Source organism: Perissodus microlepis, chromosome 9 (assembly GCF_051167445.1).
Source record: "Perissodus microlepis isolate ML-2025 ecotype Zambia chromosome 9, ASM5116744v1, whole genome shotgun sequence".
Classification (NCBI taxonomy): domain Eukaryota; kingdom Metazoa; phylum Chordata; class Actinopteri; order Cichliformes; family Cichlidae; genus Perissodus; species Perissodus microlepis.
In genome coordinates, this window is record NC_140469.1 from 10387783 (window position 1) to 10407835 (window position 20053).

Sequence of the window (20053 nt, forward strand, 5' to 3'; positions counted from 1 at the left end):
CACTTCCAGCTTGAAGGCCTTGCTGAAGTCCGGAGCAGCCAGTACAGGGGCACTGCAAAGGAGAGACTTGGCACAGTCAAATGCATGTTGGCACTCAGCAGTCCATACGAAGGGTTCCTTTGGACTGCACAGATGAGTCAGGGGAGCCACTACTGTCGAAAAGTTCCGGCAGAAACATCTGTAGTAGCCCACTAGACCCAAGAAATGCCTGAGCTCCCGTCTTGTGGTGGGCACCGGGTAGCTCAGTACGGCCTCCACTTTTGCATTCACGGGGCGCACCTGGCCGTGTCCTACTTGTTTTCCGAGGTATGTCACTACCGCCTTGGCAATTTCACACTTTGCCAGGTTCAGAGTTAGGGAAGCCTGGGTTAAACGAGCAAAAACATCCCTCAGAGTACTCACATGATCAGTCCAGCAAGAAGAATATACCACAATGTCATCCAAATACACATTACAATTGTTAATGTCCGCTAACACAAAGTTCATAAGTCGCTGGAAAGTGGCCGGTGCATTCCGCATGCCAAACGCCATCACTGACTGCATTTACCCTCCTAAAATCAGTACAAAAATGAGGAGAACCATCTGACTTTGGTGTCAGCAGACATGGAGAGCTCCAAGAGCTATGGCTAGGTATCGCCAAACCATTTTCAAGCAGGTACTGTACCTCTTTTTTCATTAATTACCTCTTGAGTGGGGGGCACCGGTATGCGTGTTGCTTAATAGGGCACGCATCACCCACGTCAATGTCGTGCTTTAACACTGGGGTTCTAGATGGTACATCCCCAAACAGACTAGGGTGTGCTTGGATCAGATTTTTCACGTCATCTTTCTCGTCATGAGGAAGATAGGAGAGGTACGTGTCTAAGGCACTAAGAACCTCTGAGTTTGCGAGCCTGCCACTCTGGGTTTTTTTTTTTGTTTTTTATTTATTTATTTATTTTTTTTAGATGTCAAATGCCATTTATTTCCTCTATCCATGTTAGAATGACTTTATTAATGTTACTACATACAGCTTCTTTTTGTATTGAAATACACTATACAAAATGAAATATGGCCACAAATACCTTAGCAAATGAAATACTTTTTTTTTAAAATTACATTGAAATGATATTAAAGAACTCAAAATCAGGTTATCAGACCTTCATGATTAATTCTGTTACATCATCCAAAACTGACCAAGTTTATACAGCTATGCGACATAAATTACACTTTAAATACACTCTGTTCACATATGGGTCCCACATACACAGTCACACTCGTTTCACTCCTCTTTGATAAGTAAGCAGACCTGAACCACATTAATATGCAAAGTCTGCAAATGTTTTTAAATTGCAGAGTTTTTAATTTTTGTAAAACATTCCAGAAATAGGTCTTCCAAAAAAAAAAAAAAAAAAAAAACATGAAAGGACTATTTTTCTGCTGTGGTTTGAATAATCGGCTTTATTTTTTTCCACCCACCTCGTATTTAACTGATTCACTTTGCCTTCCATTATCTGTAGCTGGTTATTATATGTAAACAAGGAAAGCTTTCCCCTTATGAAGAGGCAGGTTATTAATGGATTACATTGAGAGGACAGGCTGTAGGCACTGATGCTTTCACTGGTTCATTGTCCCATTAGAAGTACTCAATACTGTCATTCTGAGTCTTGGGGTGCTGCAGATCAGTCAGCTCAAGCGTTCCTCCATAAGCCGGGAGTTTCTCATAAACACTGAGGTGAACATATTCGTTTCCTCCCACATAGACCTGCAAGGAAAGTTAAAGGAGATGCTTGATGTGCACATAGAAGTAATCCTGATCATTTTATTTTATCAATGTAAGCCACAGCTGTGGGCCAAACAACATGCTAACATGTGGAAAAGGAGAATCCACATCTTCATATATAGAGTGGCTGATTGTTGTAGTGTACACAAACAGAACATTTGTTGAGCTCTGTTCATGGCTGACAGAGTTTATGAAGTAAATATGTGCTTATGCTTCTTTATTTAAGCCCTAGTGCACAGGTGTTGAACTCCAGGCCTCGAGGGCCGGTGTCTTGCAGGTTTTAAGTGTGTCCTTGATCCATCACAGCTGACTTAAAGGGCTAAATTACCTCCTCAACATGTCTTGAAGTTCTCCAGAAGCCTGGTAATGAACTAATCATTTGATTCAGGTGTGTTGAAACAGGGTGATATCTAAAACCTGCAGGACACCAGCCCTTGAGGCCTGGAGTTTGACACCCCTGCCCCTAGTGCACGTTGTGTGTGACAAGCGATCATTCACAAAAACTGGAAAAACTGGAACTGCTCGTCCTGTGCCACACCAGGAGTGTGAGGTGCACTTTGTATGGAATTTGTGAAATTTGTGTGGAAACAATGATTGAAAGCCTCAGCTATGATGCTAGAAAATCAATAACAGTTAAAGGTTTGCACACGCCTTCTTTTAAAATCACTACATATGTGAAGAGATAGTAACTGAAAACCCCCCACTGATCATTGCTTTAGTTTTCACCTGACAGATCACATTATCAATCAGTGCTCTTTTTAATTATATTTTATTGCATGCAAGACCTCGGAGCTTTGTAGTGTTGCCACTGCTCACTGCTTGCATTACAAACATTACCTTAATGAAGTAGTTGGTCCCAGCTACAAGCTGTGTTTTGTAATTCTTTGCAGTGAAAACCTCGAAGTTTCTCCCGGTTTTCTGCTCTGCGAGAGGCTTCATCTGAATAACAATGACAGCAACATCAATATGAAGCACAGGCCCTGAATAGGTGATAAAGCGATAGATCTTTCAGCCCTATTTTACTTTTTCTGCATAGTCCATCATAGAAAATGTAATCAAATGGAAAAGCCTCTTTTTAAAACTAGTTTTATTAGTTTTGATCTTTTAACTTTATGCATCAAGCAAAAATTAAATCATATGCAACTTTGAAATGTTAAAATTTGTTTAACATTTAAACCTGTTTTCTGCGCATTCCAGCACATAAAATAAAATAGTTTTTTGTGTTTACATTCACTCTTTCAAAGATGCAAGTAAAACACAGCATAAAATAAATCAAATCAAAGACTCAGCGGTCCTGTTGCTCTATTTTCCCCTGCTTAGCAGGAGTGGGGCAGGCGGAGGTTTGCCCTGGTGCAGGTGTGCCGCATGTCAGTGGAAGAATCTTGGAGTTTCTCTGTGAATTTCGCATTCCCGTGGCAGCGTACTCGGTTCTTGCTCGGAAGTTTAGGGGGGTTTTCGCTGTAAAAAGAAGTTTTCTTCCACGCAGTGAATAGCGAACACTAATGTTTTTGTCACTTTTTAAGGAATCAAACTCAAAGTATGATCAGTATTTCCACGCTTTAAACGCTGCATGGTCGTTCTCTCTCCTGCACTGTCATGGTCCCCGTCAGTCAGTCAATCGGATTATGCGTTATTGCCCATCTCTGGTCCACATACAGAAAGTGTCATAGAAAGATTAAGGTATCATGCCACATTTGACCTCCGACCTCTTGTTCATGGTTACTAAATAGGGGTGGGTTTTTTTAATCGATTTATCGATTAAAATCGATTCTGGCTTGGATAACGTGAAATCGATTCATTAAAATCCTGAATCGATTTTTTTAATATAAATTTATTTTGCCCGAAATGCCAGAATCTCAGGTGAAAGATCACAAAATTTCAATAACCACCAAACAGCTAAGACAGTAAATGAGAGCAGGTACACGGATTCTGCACAAAGACGTAAACACACAGCGCAACCCGCGGATCAGAATCAGTGAGATGTCGCCTTTCTCAGCTGACGGCACGGACACGGTCGGGGCCGAAAGCCGACAGCTCGCTGATTCTGATGTTTCGGCGGGTCTGCGCTTTGTGTTCACGCCCTTTTTGCGCTGATTCTAAAGCTGTTAGTTTTATCTCTCTCCAAACAATATTGACTGAACCAGCAGCAAAAGAAGATCCAAACTACGCTTCACATGAACATCGTCATGAATTCACTCTGACTTTTGCTGTTTTGCTTCCACCACGATAAAATCACACTTCATGCACAGCTCTCTCTCTCTCTCTCTCTCTTTGTACTTCAAGAACAGTTTCCCTAAAAATCTGTTTTCTGCATTATTCGCTTGCTTGTTACGCACAAGTCTACCCCTGTTTACAGCACTGTCGGCCGCTGTTCCGAAAAGAAAACCTAATTTCTGCCGTTTCTGCCAATACTGAACAAATGTAAACTTTTTAAAATTATGCAAAATGCAAAACGCTGTGTCTGTAATAAAACCGCTGTAACGTCAGGGGTAACGTTCATATGTTGATTAATGGTTTTCTTTCATTTTTGATGTACTGCAGAATATTTTTATAAAATCCCAGGCCAGGAAAATCACCTTCATGTTTTTCTGTGTTTAATCTTCAGCTACTTTGACACAAAGGCATCTGCTGTGATGCTCACACCTTTGATAAAGTCTTGCGTGTGTCAGCTTCCTTTTTATAGATACAAAAATATGTAAATGTACTGATCTGAATTATAATATTTCTGACTGTCAAAATTTCCCAGATTCAAATCGAATTGAATTGAATCGAATCGAATCGAATCGAATCTAATCGAATTGAATCGAATTGAATCGAATCGAATCGAATCGTGGATCAAATCGATTCTGGACCCTGTGAATCGGAAACAAATCGATTCTAGAAATCAGTGACGATACCCAGCCCTATTACTAAATTAAGAGTCAAAGTGAAAGACAAATTTGAAACTTTGATACTTACTACCGTTGTTTGGAATAGATGGGAATATAGGGAATTATTTTTATTTGAAGACAGCGTTGTCAAGAGAGACAATGACCTGCCTAGTTAATAGGAAATATACTTTACTATGATATATAATAAGCTCATGTTATTCATGTACTTTATTATTAAACATTTAAACAATGCAATGAATGTTACACATGTAGTATATCTGTATAAATAAAAAAGAATTATGTCAAGTATAGTAAAGTGAGTTTCATCAGGACAAAATAAAGTGTTAAAGTGAATTTAAGTTAAAGCCTTTCAACTGGTGCGCTTGATGGTGTGGCTGTGTTGTACCTCAGTGAAATGGCCTTAATCCTGGGAAACTGCCTAAGAACACCCAGCTCAGACCCAGCAGATTTCAAATATTCCATCACCTCTGTTTCAGCAGAGTAGGTACAGTCGTCCTCCTCAAATGAAAAAAAGTCATCAGTGGAGTTAGCAGGGTTCTTGTGATCTTGAGCAGGTTATTAGTCTTCAAGAGACAACCCACGGCAATCTGTAGTAAGCATTGCCCTAACCATGTCTTTTTTCTCTTCTTCTCTGATCCAGCGTAACTTAAATTTAGGCAAAGTGACTGCAGCCAGGAGAGCTTCTTTATTGTCCATCATTGAGGAAAAGCACACCTTGATGGCCTATGAGAAAAAAACTACATCAGACACTTCACATAAGAGCATGATAAATAAAACAAAAATTTATTTTAGGGTAAGGCTATATATAGATTACCTTAACAATGATATCAGGGAGGGATGCTGTCAGCTTAAGCTCGTCCTGCAGTGCCAGCGTCCTGGACATTAGAATCTCCAGAGTTGGAAGAAGGATTCCAAAATAGCAGTTCTCTTCTCCTTGCAATATGTCTAGTGCAACAGTGAGTGGCTTCAACACGATACAATACTCCTTTAGGAACAGATACTCCCGATCAGTGAAGCATTTGATTCCAAACTGAGTGCAGACAGTATTTAATTCAGCAAGGGGAATGTCAGTGATCCTGGACAGAGCGTCGTGAAATGAATTCCATCGTGTTGAAACAGGTACTATGAGTTTTTTCTTGAAAAAATTATCTACCAACTCTGAAGCAACAGAAGAACGGTTTGCTTTTGTCCACATTGCAGAACACTTTGAAGTTGCACTTCTGTAGATGAATTTTGCCTCATTTGCTTGAAGCCATTTCTCAACATCATGAAAAATTAAGTTCAGTGTGTGTGATGCACACCTTAAGTGTGGAGGGAGAGAAAACTGTCCTTCAGATTCTGTGGAGAGGGTCTGCTCAACATCAGTAAATGTCACCTCTTCATCTTCTTCCGATTCCTCATCAGAGTCTGATTTTTGGAACATTCTAAAAGCTTTGATAAAATTGGACCCGTTGTCTGTCACGGTGGCTGTCACTTTAGAGTTCAGTCCATAAGCCGAATGTACTTGCTCGATTTCATTGCCGATGACATCATATGTGTGTCTCCCTCGAACTCTTTTACATGCTAGCGCTGCATCTACAAAAGTAGAAGGATCAATCCAGTGTGCCGTCATTCCGAGAAAACTTTTGTTATGGCTGGTCCAAATGTCAGCAGTCGTGGAAATATATTCCAAACTCTCGAATGTCTCTTTAAGCTCCATTTCCATGTCAGCATAACACTTATCTAAGTAAGTAGAAAACGTTTTTCGATCATGCAGTGCTGCTTTTTTGCCACACACAGGTATTTTGTTTAATATGCACCTAAAAGACGGAGACTCTACAGTACGCAGCGGTAGCATCTCTTTCACAACGTAGCCTGCAATCATTTTCTTAAGCTCACCTTCAGACACTTTCTGTGTTGCTGAAGTGAAATCAAGTTTCGTCTGCTTAGCAGGAGTTGCCGCGGTGTTATCCATGGATGATGAAGATGGCTCACTCAGAAGGCTTTGTCTGTGCTGCCGTGTCAGGTGCTTCAGCAGATTACTCGTGCTATTGACAGCGGCCGATAATTTTTTCTCCCCAGGACATAGCTTACATATTACCGTAATGTTCTTGTCTGCTTGTTTTAGAAAAGTGAAGTGACGGGAATATTTCCATTTCATAAAACAGGCCCTCGCTTCAGCCAAGTCCGACATCTTCCGCTGCACTACAGCGATGTTAAAGCGGCAGAGTTTATTTTTACCTTTAGAAGATAAATTATTGAAATTAAATAATGATTTTCAGCGAGTTTAGTTATTTTACAATGTAACGCAAGTACATTGTAAGTAACTGTATTTAAAATACCTAAAAATGAACAGCAATTAGTTACTCTACTTTTTCAGTGGAAAAGTAATTTAAATACAGTAACGCGTTACTTAGTAACTTAGTAACTTAGTTACTTGGTAACGCGTTAGACCCAACACTGGTCCACATGAACAGATTCAACTTTTGGAGACTCTTCCTGCATGGGTTGATTACCAAATAATTTTATGTGAAGGTTGTTCATACCATCTAGATATTGTAATAATCAAAGTTGTGATATGTCAGAGAACTGAAAAGAAGACACATTCACAAAAGGTAAAATCAGAAACTTTATTTCACGACCAAGATGGAAACGTCAAACAAAAATTAAGAGGGGAAGATTTATAATTCCTGGAAGACAACAAACACCATACCGGTTATATAATGTAAAATACACATGACACCTTCCATTTGCAGTGCATAGAGCAAAGAGATCCATCCACTGCAGATCAAACACATTCAAACTAATGACACTGCACACAATGGAAACCCATCGATCGAATTGCCGTTTAATGCTGTTTGTCACCTTCATGCTAAATTTCTGATTGCGAGAGACTGAATAATAGCAGTGACACAAGTCAGCACCGCCCTCCATCCTTTTTTCTCAGCCTGCAGAAGTGCCTTCTGTTGTTTGTCATTTGTTTCACCTTTTTTAATCCTCACTACCAGTTCTTTCCATGCTTTCATGGAGTTATGGTGTTCAGGACTATTGTCATGTGAGGTGAGAAGAGAACTGGCATGCTTCCAGTCTGTCAGTCTGTTAAATTAATGTTAACTTAAAATATTTCTTAAAATACTGGTGGCTGCAACTTCTTTGACATTTCTATGAGCATACATTTGCATTAGTGTACACAAGTTATTTGGAATACACAGGATTCATAGTGGCAGCAAAGCATTTGCAAAATAATATGCAACACACACTGAAATGGCCGCTATTGGATCTTCATCCTCGGGATCAGACATTTGTAGAAACACATATGTGGCTGAGGAGGTGGACGGCTCCTTATCTTGGGCAGTGCCAGTGGTAGAGGCTGCTCCAAAATATTTTGTGCCCCTGAATAGAAACCCAATATAAAACTCAGAAACATGCATGCATCATTTTCATAATTAAAACAAATATATAATTTTGCCCAATTTATCAAATATTCAGAATTATATGTATAACAAGCATTTTATTGACTATGCTATCACAACATCAGTGTTTGGACGTAATGCATTACTCTGTAATTACAGTAAGATAACTTTCCTAAATAATGTAGCCTAATAGTCTAAGGGATTTTATTTTTTGCTCAGTCAGCTAGATTTGTCATACATTGAGAATGGGAGTCAAATCAACAATACACTTTTTACAATGACCAATTAATATTAGAATAGAATAGAATAGAATAGAATAGAATAGAATAGAATAATCCTTTAATTGTCCCACAAGGGGAAATTTGGTTTATTATATTGTGCTGAAGATTAAAAATATCAGTGACTACTGTTTTCCCTATCACAACTAATGAATGTTATCTTGTTTGAGGATACATGTCATGCACAATACCTGCCATTATTCAATGACACATCTGCTTACCTTTATCTTTTGCTCATTTCTCCTCCTATTCTTTTCTCTTTTTTCTAAATTGAGCACCTGATGACTTTGATCTTTTCTTGTCCATTTTCCATCTGTGTTAATTTTACACTCCAGTATCAACACCCAGTAAAATTAAAAAATACAGAGCAAACCTGCTGTAACTGACTGAACCTGCAGGGCTAAATGCATCAAGTAACCACTAACGAAATGTAATCACTCTTTTTATTCTTTTTTTAAAAATTGGACAAACAGATCCTGTTAAGAAGGGAAAGCCTTTAAATATGTGACAGAACTGAGTCTGCTGTCTTATTAGAGCAAAAATAATAATAAAAGTACTTTTTTTCTGTCCCCAGTTAAAGTTGATGCAGTCAGAGCTGAACGTTGAAGAAGTTGTAAATGACAGAAGTCTGAAGCTACAGTTTGCTCGCTGTTCTCATCACTGACTCGTCCTACAGTCACACATAAATGAGCCGTCGTTATAGTGTGTTACTTACTGACTTTTACTCGGTTCAGGTTTTCAACGAAAGGTGCAGAATCCACTACACGCCTCCGAAGGTGAAATGAAGTCCTGCTTCATGAAAGGAGCTCTTTCACTCGAGGTTTAAATCCAGGCTGGAGCTGAAACTGTGAACTGCTGCTGAGTCCTCGCTGCAGGCTGTTCACCACCCAGACATCTCTGACCTCTTCCCCGACACACAAATATATTCCAGTGTCATTACTGTATTAATTTACCATCATTGTAAAACAGTCGCCCGTGTGCTTCTTCCAAGACAAAATTATTGTACAAAAAGAGTTTTTTAAAAATGGAGTCAAATGGTTGTCTGAGTTTGAAATCATTTGTTGACCTTAGACGTCCTTTTTACATGTATTGAATTCAAATGTTTACTATGCACTGTCTTCATCAGGAATTGGTTCAACAACTGCTGGGTTGATGGATTATTGTGACATTTTGGACGAGTCTTCATCAGTCCATCCCTCAGGATGAGATCTACAAGCTTTGATCATTCCTTAACTTTTCATACAGTGTCAAAAATCTGTCTGTCCAAAAATTTGATTTGGAACCAAGCACCAGCAAAAAGAACGACACTTCCATCAGCCTCAAGTGTACCTTATTAGAAATCGCCAATCCTCCAAACTAAGTCGTCTTTGTTAAACATGATCTGTTGTACTTGCTTAACAACAGGAGCTGTATTCATTACGTACGTTGGTATTTTACTTTTTAGTGCTTCTGCCTTGATCTGATCATTTTCTCTGATTATCAGAGATGTAAAGATCTCTCAACAAGGAAAGGACTAAAACTTCTATTTCACGGAGGACGTGTGACTGGTCCTGGTGTCATGGCTGACACGTTCTATCACTGTTTCCCAACTGAATAAACAGAAGCACTGCAGCGGTCTGTCTCAGCCTGCTGTCAGCAGAGTGATCACACAAGCTCCAGCAGTCCAGTACTTGCAGTTTGTTTCATTTCCACTGGAGGGCCCCACCTGATCACAAACAGGTATTAATGGTATTAATTATTGTTGGTTTAATAAAAGCTGAGTCTTCCTCCTCCTAAAACACTTGAGTAGATTTTTTTTCTAAAATTTCCACCATCAGAAATAAAGCAAGCAAATATATTTACTCTTGTGAGCTGTGTTTTCAAACATTTTTAGGCTGATGCAGATATTTCTTGAAAGCCTTCTTACTTTTATGAACATAAATTCTCAAATTTTCTTTGACCAAACCACACAGATGATGAACACAGCCAGTTAAAAATAAAAACATTGTGCTGTATGTTAAAAGACTTGCAGAGAAGTCATAAATATTTACTGAAGATACTGGGATTGTCATTCCATGAACAAGAATATAATCAATCAAAATCAAACTTGCAGTAAATTATTGTTACCCTCCTTTACATGCTCTCACACTCTGTCTCGCAGATGTATTCAAGTCCTGTAACTGCAGAACAACTAAAGTCATTTATGGGGAATTTCCATGTGTAAGGAAGTTGTGGAAGAGCAGTACTTTCACACTTCCAAAGAACAACAGAGTGTGATGAAACTTTCCAGTGAAACATTGGAAACAACGTCCTTATCATTTGTTCTCTCAGATAAAACAGTGCATGGAAAACTCTGCAAACAGCAATGCTTCCATGTATTTTATATCACGTGTGTAAGCAGGTGGAAATTGTTTACGAGTGTATAAAGAAACTGAATCAATAAATGCATCCAGGACAATTTGATAACTGGAGCAGAATATGTGCAGAACAGTACAGATGACAGCAGACTTCAGGAGGAGCCCATCTCCATTATCCCTGCTCACCTTACTCAGCAGCGTCCATTCATCCAATATAGACACTAACATCAAAGCAGTCCAACAGAGCGCTACAGGGCACTGTAATCCTCATGTATATACTCTCTATATAGTAACTACTTATTTTTTGCATATATTTTTTTCAACATCTTTCCACTCTGCAACATTGCACCATAAATAAAAATATGCTACATGTGCTGTTTTTGTCTGTGTCATGTTGCTACTGTCAGTATTGTCTACATACATCTCTACATACAGTTCGATTTGTCGGTTCAGCTTTTTTCAGTGAGATCCAGCACAGTCACCTGCTGCTGTGATTATTTTGTCTCATTATAATTTTTCTCCGTGTCATGTTTATGCTTCTGTAATGAGAGGCATGGGTGTCTTCTCTTTTTCAGATTATTCATGACCTAATATGAAAATATAAACTTTGAAGAATCAATGTTTTTGATGTAAAATCCACCAAGAGTTTTTCTGCACTTTTCAGGTTTAATTAAATATCAACTTTTTCTCCCACCAATGACATTTACTTCCTGTCAATAAAACCATGAATTCACATTGTCTATGAGAAATACGACTTCATGACTCAAGGAATCAACAATCAACAAAATATTTTGCGATGCTTTATTTGTCATTTAAAAAATTGTTCATTCGACTGTACAGTGCTTATTACTCTCAATAATTGTGGATTTAAAGCAATACACTGTTTAAATGTTATTGCATTGAATTATTTGATGTTAACAGAATAGTACTGTTTTTCCCCCATGAACAGCTGTTTGGTCGCATTGAGCAGCTGAAGTGTGATCAGATCAGAAAGTGTTGATTGGATCATCTTTGGTGCGGTTTTCCTCCACTTTAATCAGCTTAATCTCTTCTCCGTTAAATGGAGGGGCTTGAATGAGGTCCAGATGAAGGTAACTGGGTCCACCAACATGAACCTGGAGTCAAGAGAGATGAAATGCTTGTAGTGTGTTGAAGACTGAGGATGTTCAGGAATTTGAAGAGCTGCCTACACCAATGAGTAGACTTCCCAGAATGGAAACAGCACTCTTTGTGTGGTTTGAGAAAACAGTCAAGTTGTTAAGAACTATGACTGAGAAGAATCCGCCTGTGTACAGCAGCAGGCTGCCTTCCTAGAATTTGGATATCCCCCATGCGCTCGTCTCTGCATTATGTGCATTACCTCTCTTGGAAAATTAAAACCACAGCAGCTTTTTATAGTATTTTTCATTCACTATCAGCTTAAGATTATTCAAAACATGCAACACAGTCACCAATCCCAGCAAATTCACCCCTAAGTCAGACTGTACAATACAGAAAACAAAAGAGCTACATCTCAGACTCTACAGGCTTCAGTTAGCATGTTAAATGTGAAAGTTCAGTTAGAAAAAGACTGAACAAAAACGGCCTGAGTTGAGCAATTAACCAAAGTGACAAACATTGCTCTAAATAATACTCCCCTAATCCAAGTAGTCACCCAAACCTGGACGTGGATTTAGAGGCCGGAGGGCCATCTCACACATTTATTCAGAATAAAACAAGTTTAAATTAAAATTAATTGTCTTTTACATGTTGGTACAATGTTTAGGATGAGATGGAGATATAACACTCATGCACCCTGAAAATTATGAAGGTCTAAATATGTATCAAAGGGACTCACTGAACATCAGTGGATTTCTATGGGGCAAACGTACTTAAAGCAGCCACTGTGACCATTGCTGCAGAGCAGAATGAATGATACTGATGGGGACTGTGAGGGTTTGTAGTTAAATTCCTGCTCTTACAGGATCAGTGAGTGTCTGTTTAAAGATTATTAACATACTTTTACATCACTATGGAACACCAGCATTTCTGCAGAGGACAGAACCACCTGCCTTAATCTACCATGATGCTCTGCGCTATGTTGTCATGGCAATATGAAGTCAAATAAATACAAATGTAGAAAAATGCACATTTAAAGGAGGACAAGAAGACAGGCAACTGGAAGAGCTTTTGAAGCAGGAAAACTTTTTATGGATTTCTCTTAATTTAACTGGACATTTTGCGAATACAAGTCAAGGAGGAAACAAGGAGGCAGGTTGGATTATATCTGAGGACAGGACGCATGAAGGAGAAGCATGAGGAGAGAGAAAACAGCAGAGCGATGGTGGAGAGCTAATCGTGGATCAAGTCAAAGAAGCAAGCATCAAAACTGTGAGTAAACATAACACACAAAGAGTTAAAAATTACTGTGCTGATTAAAGAAACATTACATTTGGTTAGTTTGGGGTCTGGAGCTTCAGGTTTGTGGGTTCAGTTGGTCACAAAATTGAGGAAAGACAAAAAATGTTTCTTTTGTAAGGTTGTTGGAAGATTTTTAATGTAAGAAATATCTGGGTGTGCATCTGCTTTTATTTTAAAAAAAAAAGTTGAATTTTATTTATTCACATTGGAAAGGGAAAATTGGAGGATCAGAACAATAACGTGGCCAGATTTACTGTTTCCTTAATCAGAACAATAATTTTGATCTGAACTAGAAATTTTGAAATGGATTATTTTCTTTCTTCTCTACTGATCACTGTGTCACATTTTTAGTTACTTGTCAGTCTACATTAATGTTAATGGTAATTTTAAAAAATGCAGTTTGTTCGTAATTTTGTAGAAAAAGGCTCTGCACCTGTGAAGAAATTAGGTATCCACACCCCAAAATCACTGTAGATCAGAGTAGCTAAGCTCTGGTTAACTGCAATTAACAGGAGATGAAAAATATTGGAATGATTGAAAGAAACAAAGATTGCTTTAGGGTTTGAAGATTTGACTTTCTTATTGAAAGAGATGAAAACAAATCTATGTGTCACACTGAGAAAAAAACTGAAAGCTTAAAAGATCTTTCAGTTTTTTTCTCAACTGTTGTTATACAAATGTGCAAACTTGTTTTAATGACATTAGAAAGAAAAATCAGATGTTTAAAAAGGTAATAAATAAAATTGATTTTTATATTACTTGAAAAAATGATGTTGGTTAGCGCGGCTGTATTTTGAAAAATGCTGGGTCACCAGCAGTGTTGGGTAAGTTACTTTAAATTAGTAACTTAGTTACATTACTAGTTACTTCCATCAAAAGTAACTCAGTTACTTCAAGTTACTCGTTACTTTCAAAGTAACTAGTTACTAGGGAAAGTAACTTTGGTTTTACTCAGACTTCTCTTGTTAATGTGTTGCTAAATGGATACCCAGCAAGAGTGCCAGTCTTCTAGCTTGCTTACTTGCCACAAGTGCACTGTGCCACCTACCAAAGGAAAAAATAATGTGCATATTTCCACGAGAGAAATCCCACGCCTGGACCATCGTTGACCGCCGCCATGATTCTAGCCTACGTTACAGCGTCATGTGCGCTTTTTACATCCAACACAAAAACCGCAGTCGTGATGCTTTCGATTGTACTCAGAACTCAGAAATTCTGCCTTCCGAATAGGAAGATGTAGGTAACACCAGACTGCAGATGAGCTGCATACAGGGCTGGACTGGGACAAAAAATCAGCCCGGGCATTTTGACTAGAGTCCAGTGAAGTCCGGGACAAACTGTTCCTTTTCACCTAAATACGAAACGCGTAATAATTTCTCTGAATACGAGACGATTCAGTTTTTTAGGGAACGGTTGGCAACTCTAATAATTAACCGTATGAACAAAATAAAGTTCAACATCAGTAACATAGCACCACCCAGCTGTATAGAAACCCCGTCATGCTAGCTAGCACGCAGTACGAAAAAGTCAGCACAACGAAAATAAACTCCACCTAAACTTGGTTTATATCTGACCCAGATGGACTGCAGGTCATAACTTCTTACCTGAAGTTCAGTTCACCTGACACTCGGACGGGCGGCCGCTTCGGGTCTCTCCTCTTGCCTCCCCTTTCTCTCATCCACCTGCTGGCCTCCACCACTTGCTAATGTTACTGAATCTGTGGAAGCTCCGCGATAGCCACCGCAAGAAGTAACGAATAACGAGCCTATCTAAATCCCAGTAACGAGTAACGCGTTCCTGATTTTGGCATAATAACTAGTTACCGTGCTCGTTACCACAATAATAACGTAGTTACTGTAACGCGTTACTTAATAACGCGTTAGTCCCAACACTGGTCACCAGTAGGCTGAGATTTAATGTGATAAACTGAGGATAGGTAATATAATCTACACACTCGCTATTATTGTTGTAATACATACATCTCCTTTATTGTTGTATCCATACACCAGGTAATATTTTATCAAACATTAATCATAATTGGTGATCAATGCAAGTTTTAAGCAATGATATTTATTTGCATTCACAACTAATTTACAAAATATGAAAAGAATCTTGTTTTTCTTAAGAAAAAAATACGTTTCTAACTGACTTCAAACTTTTGAGCTGTAGAGGAGATTGATGAGCACGCAATAAAGTGAACTTGTTAGGGAGAGTTTGCAATCAACTCAATTTTTGATGATAGATACAGCTAAAAAATGAGCGGTTTTTTAGACACTGATGTGTGAACTGATCACATGGTTATAAACCAGGTGAAAATTGACTTCAAACTTTTGAGCTGTAGTGTAGATTGCAATGATAGTGTATAGTTATCTATTACAGAAGATTATATAAAAGTATGAGGACAGGGAGAGACTGTTAAAAAGTTATGAGCTGTCTTGATGCAGAGAAAGTGGAGTTTGTCATCCTTGAATGATGGGATTCAAGGATTGAATGATGCTCTGCCTCTGTGCTCAAGTTCAGACATAGGCTTTAAGCAACCATGAGCCACTGATACGCGTGATAGATTAATCAGCATGTATCAAGTGGGCTTGTTAAACAGCTCTGATAGGAGAAAGTCAATGAGCACGCAATAAAGTGGACTTGTTAGGGCCAGTTTACCATCAGCCTTGCTAAAGTTGAACTTCATTTGTATTTAAAGACAGACTTTGAAGAAAATTCTTATTTGAAACTGGTGATAAAATCCAGGTCAGATACAGTTACATACAAACATACAGTACACACTGCTGCTCAAAGGTTGGAGGTCAGTTAGAAAAGTCCCTGATTTTAATAAAAAATTGGCTTTAATGTAATATCACATGAAGGTTATCAGTAATGTTTTCACAGCTTTAATCAAATCATTCATCATCCATAAGTTGTTATGAAAAATTTCTCCAAGCATGCAGGAGCCCATTTTTAGAGACAATCACTCCTGTGTTATAATGTTAATTGAAGTTTATCAGGTCAGATGACCAATAGATGATAAGAAATATACTCTTACTAATTATTAGCAGGGTTTTAATAGTTTTGCAATTTTCATTAGTTTTTATTTTTATTTAGTTTTGACTTCAGATTTTCAATTTTATATCAGTTTTAATTAGTTTTTACCAATTGTTTGCTAGTTTAGTTTAGTTTTTATTTTTTTGAAAATCCTTAGTTTCAGTTTAGTTTTGATTAGTTTCAGTTATAGTTTTAGTTGTGTTTGCAATAATTAAGTGCAACAAAATCCCAGTTTCATCATATCAGTCATGCTCTTCTGCTTATCCTTGGGTATGTTGCTATTCCAGCTACCATACCCTGGACAGGTCGCCTGTCTATCGCAGGGCTAACACGCAGAGACAGACAACTCACATTCCCACCTATGGGTTCTTTAAATAAATAAATAAATTAGGGCAGATGAACAACCATTGATACCAGGCAACTATAAAATTTATATCTTGGCCCCAATGAGACTATTAACTCTTGCAGCACCGGGTGTTCGTAATTTTGGTTCAAGTGAATTGATAAACTTTTTGAAGGCAATTGACTCACACAGTTATGTAGATATCCCAGTCCTGTTGTCTCGGGATGCATCACGCTGCCTTGCCTGGGGTTAGCTTCTGTTTTCTGGGGATGAGGGTTGAGTGTGCTCCCTTCTCAAGGTAAGCTAGGTTAGCCTTCTTGTGTGAGCTTTTCAAGTGCACTTTAAGGTTTGTGGGATTTTTTTCCCCTTTAGAAATGTCCCTCATAATTTGTCTCTTTCCACTACAAGACACTTGCTTTATCCAAAACACAGTCATATTCAAAGTAATCCCAAATTGGACTCTGGCGCTTTCTCCTGACTTTTCCTGACATGATTCTGCGCGTGGACGGAGCAGCAACACAGACGACTCGACTAACGTACTTGCCACCTGCTGGCATAATGAGACACAGCAAGAAAAAAATCTGGAAACTAAACTTCATTTTTACCCTTGACTATTGTAGGACACGCACACATCAATGAAAACTAAAGACATTTTTGCTATAAATTCAGTTAATTTTAGTTAGTTTTGTGAACACTCATTACAGTTTTAGTTAGTTTTCCTTTTTTTGTTTTTATTTTTATTTCCGTTCCGTTTCTGTTTTTTCACTTCTAGTTTTCGTTATTTCGTTAGTTTTCGTTAACGATAATAACCTTGATTATTAGAGTTGAAAAGTACTTTGCTAAGCAAAATTAAATGAGGTTAGGCTGCAACTTGAAACGTTTACATAAAAGGTTCAGTTGGTGATGCATGAAAGAAAAATAATTTTCTTCTACAAATCTATTGGAAAATTCTGATTGTAAAAAATGAAAAATATTCAAAGAGTGAAACTGTTAGAAAAGTGAAGGTTTTGTGCAGCTGGGTGTTGCAGCCCCTTTAGAGGAAAATGTAAACTTGGTTTAACGAGGTTAAAAACAGAAACTGGGATGATCCAGACACATTTATTGTTTCTTTAATCCCCACAATAGTTTGAGTTTGTGCTAAAATTTCTTAAAAAGCTGTTTTGAGTGATAAGTTAGGCTTTTAATGTGTTAAACTTGCATTAGATAAGACAATGTACCACTGAACACAGGAGGGATTATTGCTGAAAATGGGTCTCTGAACACCTCTGTAGATATTCTATTAAAAATCATTCATGATTTGTGATCAGTGTTAATATTAGAATAGAATAGAATTAGAATAGAATAGAATTCAACTTTATTGTCATTGCACATGCACAGGTACAGGGCAACGAAATGCAGTTTGCATCCATCCAGAAGTGCTTTAGTGATATAGATATATTACAATATATATTAGCAATAATATAGATATGTAAGTATATTACAGAAATGGGTCTATTATGGTATGTTATAATGTACACGGTATGAAGTATGTTGTGAATATTCTATAACTATAGGTATGTACAGGCTGTAGTGAGTACAAGCTATGTACAGGCTATAAACAGGATATAAATATGAAAAACTATACAGAATATGAAATAAATAACTTTACAGAAATCTGAGATATACAGTTATACAGAAATGGGAACTATGCAAGTTGTAAACAGTTGTAGGGTTAAAAATTATCGTATATACAGAATGATTATTTACAGAGCTATACAGTAGTGCAGTTAAGATAAATTAGATATGTGGATAATTTCTACAGTATCTATATAAAGTGCTAGTGGTTGTGAGTGGTGGTTCAGTCCATGTTATTATTGTGTGTTTGAGGGTACAGTTGTCCATTGTGGGTGTGTGTATGTTCAGTCCATGTGTTAACGTGGGTCAGATGTCAGGAGGCAGAGTTCAGGAGTCTGACAGCTGTGGGGAAGAAGCTGTTCCGGTACCTGGTGGTCTTAGTCTGGAGGCTCCTGTAGCGCCTCCCAGAGGGCAGGAGGGTGAAGAGTCCATGTGATGGGTGACTGGGGTCTCTGATGATTTTCCCAGCCCTTTTCAGACACCGCTTCCTGTAGATGTCTTTTATGGCAGGAAGTGGTGCTCCGGCGATGCGCTGGGCAGTTTTCACGACCCTCTGCAACGCCTTCCGGTCCGAGGCAGAGCAGTTCCCGTGCCAGACTGTTATACAGTTGGTCAGGATGCTCTCGATGGTGCAACGATAGAAGTTCACCAGGATGTCTGAGGACAGGTGGTTCTTCCTCAGAGTCCTCAAGAAGAAGAGGCGCTGGTGAGCCTTCTTGACCAGCTTGGAGCAGTTGGTCGTCCAGGTGAGATCCTCGGAGATGTGGACTCCCAGGAACTTGAAGCTGCTCACACGCTCCACAGCCGTCCCCTTAATGTGGATGGGTGGATGTGGGTCAGCATTCCTCCTGTAGTCCACGATGAGCTCCTTGGTCTTCTCGGTGTTAAGCAGCAGGTTGTTTGTGTCGCACCACTCAGCCAGACGATCCACCTCCTCCCTGTAGGCGGCCTCATCGTTGTCACTGATGAGGCCAATCACCGTGGTGTCATCTGCAAACTTAATGATGGTGTTGGAACCATCAGCAGGTCTGCAGTCGTGGGTGAAGAGGGAGTAGAGGAAGGGGCTCATCACACAGCCTTGTGGTACACCGGTGTTCATTGTGATGGTAGATGAGCAGTGGTTATCCAGCCGGACATGTTGGGGGCGGTTGGTCAGGAAGTCCAGTAACCATTTGCAGATGAGGGAACTGATGCCCAGGTCTGTCAGTTTCCTGATGAGTTGTGAGGGGTGGATTGTATTGAACGCTGAACTGAAGTCTATAAACAGCATTCTGGCGTAGGTGTTGTTGTTGTCCAGGTGTGAGAGGACAGAGTGCAGTGCGATGGAGACTGCATCCTCTGTGCTCCTGTTCTGGCGGTATGCGAATTGGTGGGGGTCCAGGGTGGGGGGGAGACAGGATTTGAAGTGTGCTAGGACCAGCTGCTCTAAGCACTTAGTGATGATGGGGGTGAGTGCTACTGGGCGGTAGTCATTGAGGCAAGATGGGTTGGAGTTTTTGGGTATCGGGACGATGGAGGTGGATTTGAAGCAGGCCGGTACCACAGCGTGGGCCAAGGACAGGTTGAATATGTCTGTCAGCACTCCTGCAAGCTCCCCAGAACACGCTCTGAGAACACGCCCGGGTATGCCATCAGGGCCTGCAGCCTTGTGGACATTGATCCTGCTCAGCACCGCTCCTACATCGGTGGGGGAGAGAGTCAGAGGTTGGTGGTCTGGCGTCACGTCTGCTTTGGTTGTGGTTGTGGGGTTCCCTCGCTCAAAACGAGCATAAAAGTTGTTGAGCTCGTTGAGGAAGGAGACATCAATGGATGCGGGGGAGGGTTTGGTGGTCCTGTAGTCTGTGATGGTCTGGAGTCCTTGCCACATGCGTCGGGGGTTGGAGTTGGAGAAGTGTTCTTCTACCTTCTTTTTGTAATGGTGTTTGGCTTTTTTGATGCCCTTCTTTAGATTAGCCCTGGCTGTGCTGTAGGCGTGTGCATCTCCTGACCTAAAGGCGGTGT

At 39.4% G+C, this 20053-nt stretch overlaps 2 protein-coding genes across 2 annotated transcripts; both read right to left on the reverse strand.

Moving 5' to 3' along the window:
* Positions 1-1187: 1187 nt before the first annotated feature.
* On the reverse strand, positions 1188-3276 carry LOC146380028 (cystatin-B-like). Its single transcript, XM_084938976.1, has 2 exons — positions 2600-3276; positions 1188-1744 (listed from the first exon to the last, which is right to left on the reverse strand). The coding sequence occupies exons 1-2, from the start codon at positions 2699-2701 to the stop codon at positions 1616-1618; spliced, it is 231 nt and encodes a 76-aa protein (XP_084795102.1). The 5' UTR covers positions 2702-3276; the 3' UTR covers positions 1188-1615.
* A 1739-nt stretch (positions 3277-5015) lies between these two features.
* Positions 5016-6893, reverse strand: LOC146380029 (uncharacterized). Its single transcript, XM_084938974.1, has 2 exons — positions 5468-6893; positions 5016-5376 (listed from the first exon to the last, which is right to left on the reverse strand). Exons 1-2 carry the CDS (start codon positions 6824-6826, stop codon positions 5212-5214), a joined length of 1524 nt encoding a protein of 507 aa, XP_084795100.1. The 5' UTR covers positions 6827-6893; the 3' UTR covers positions 5016-5211.
* Positions 6894-20053: the final 13160 nt, after the last annotated feature.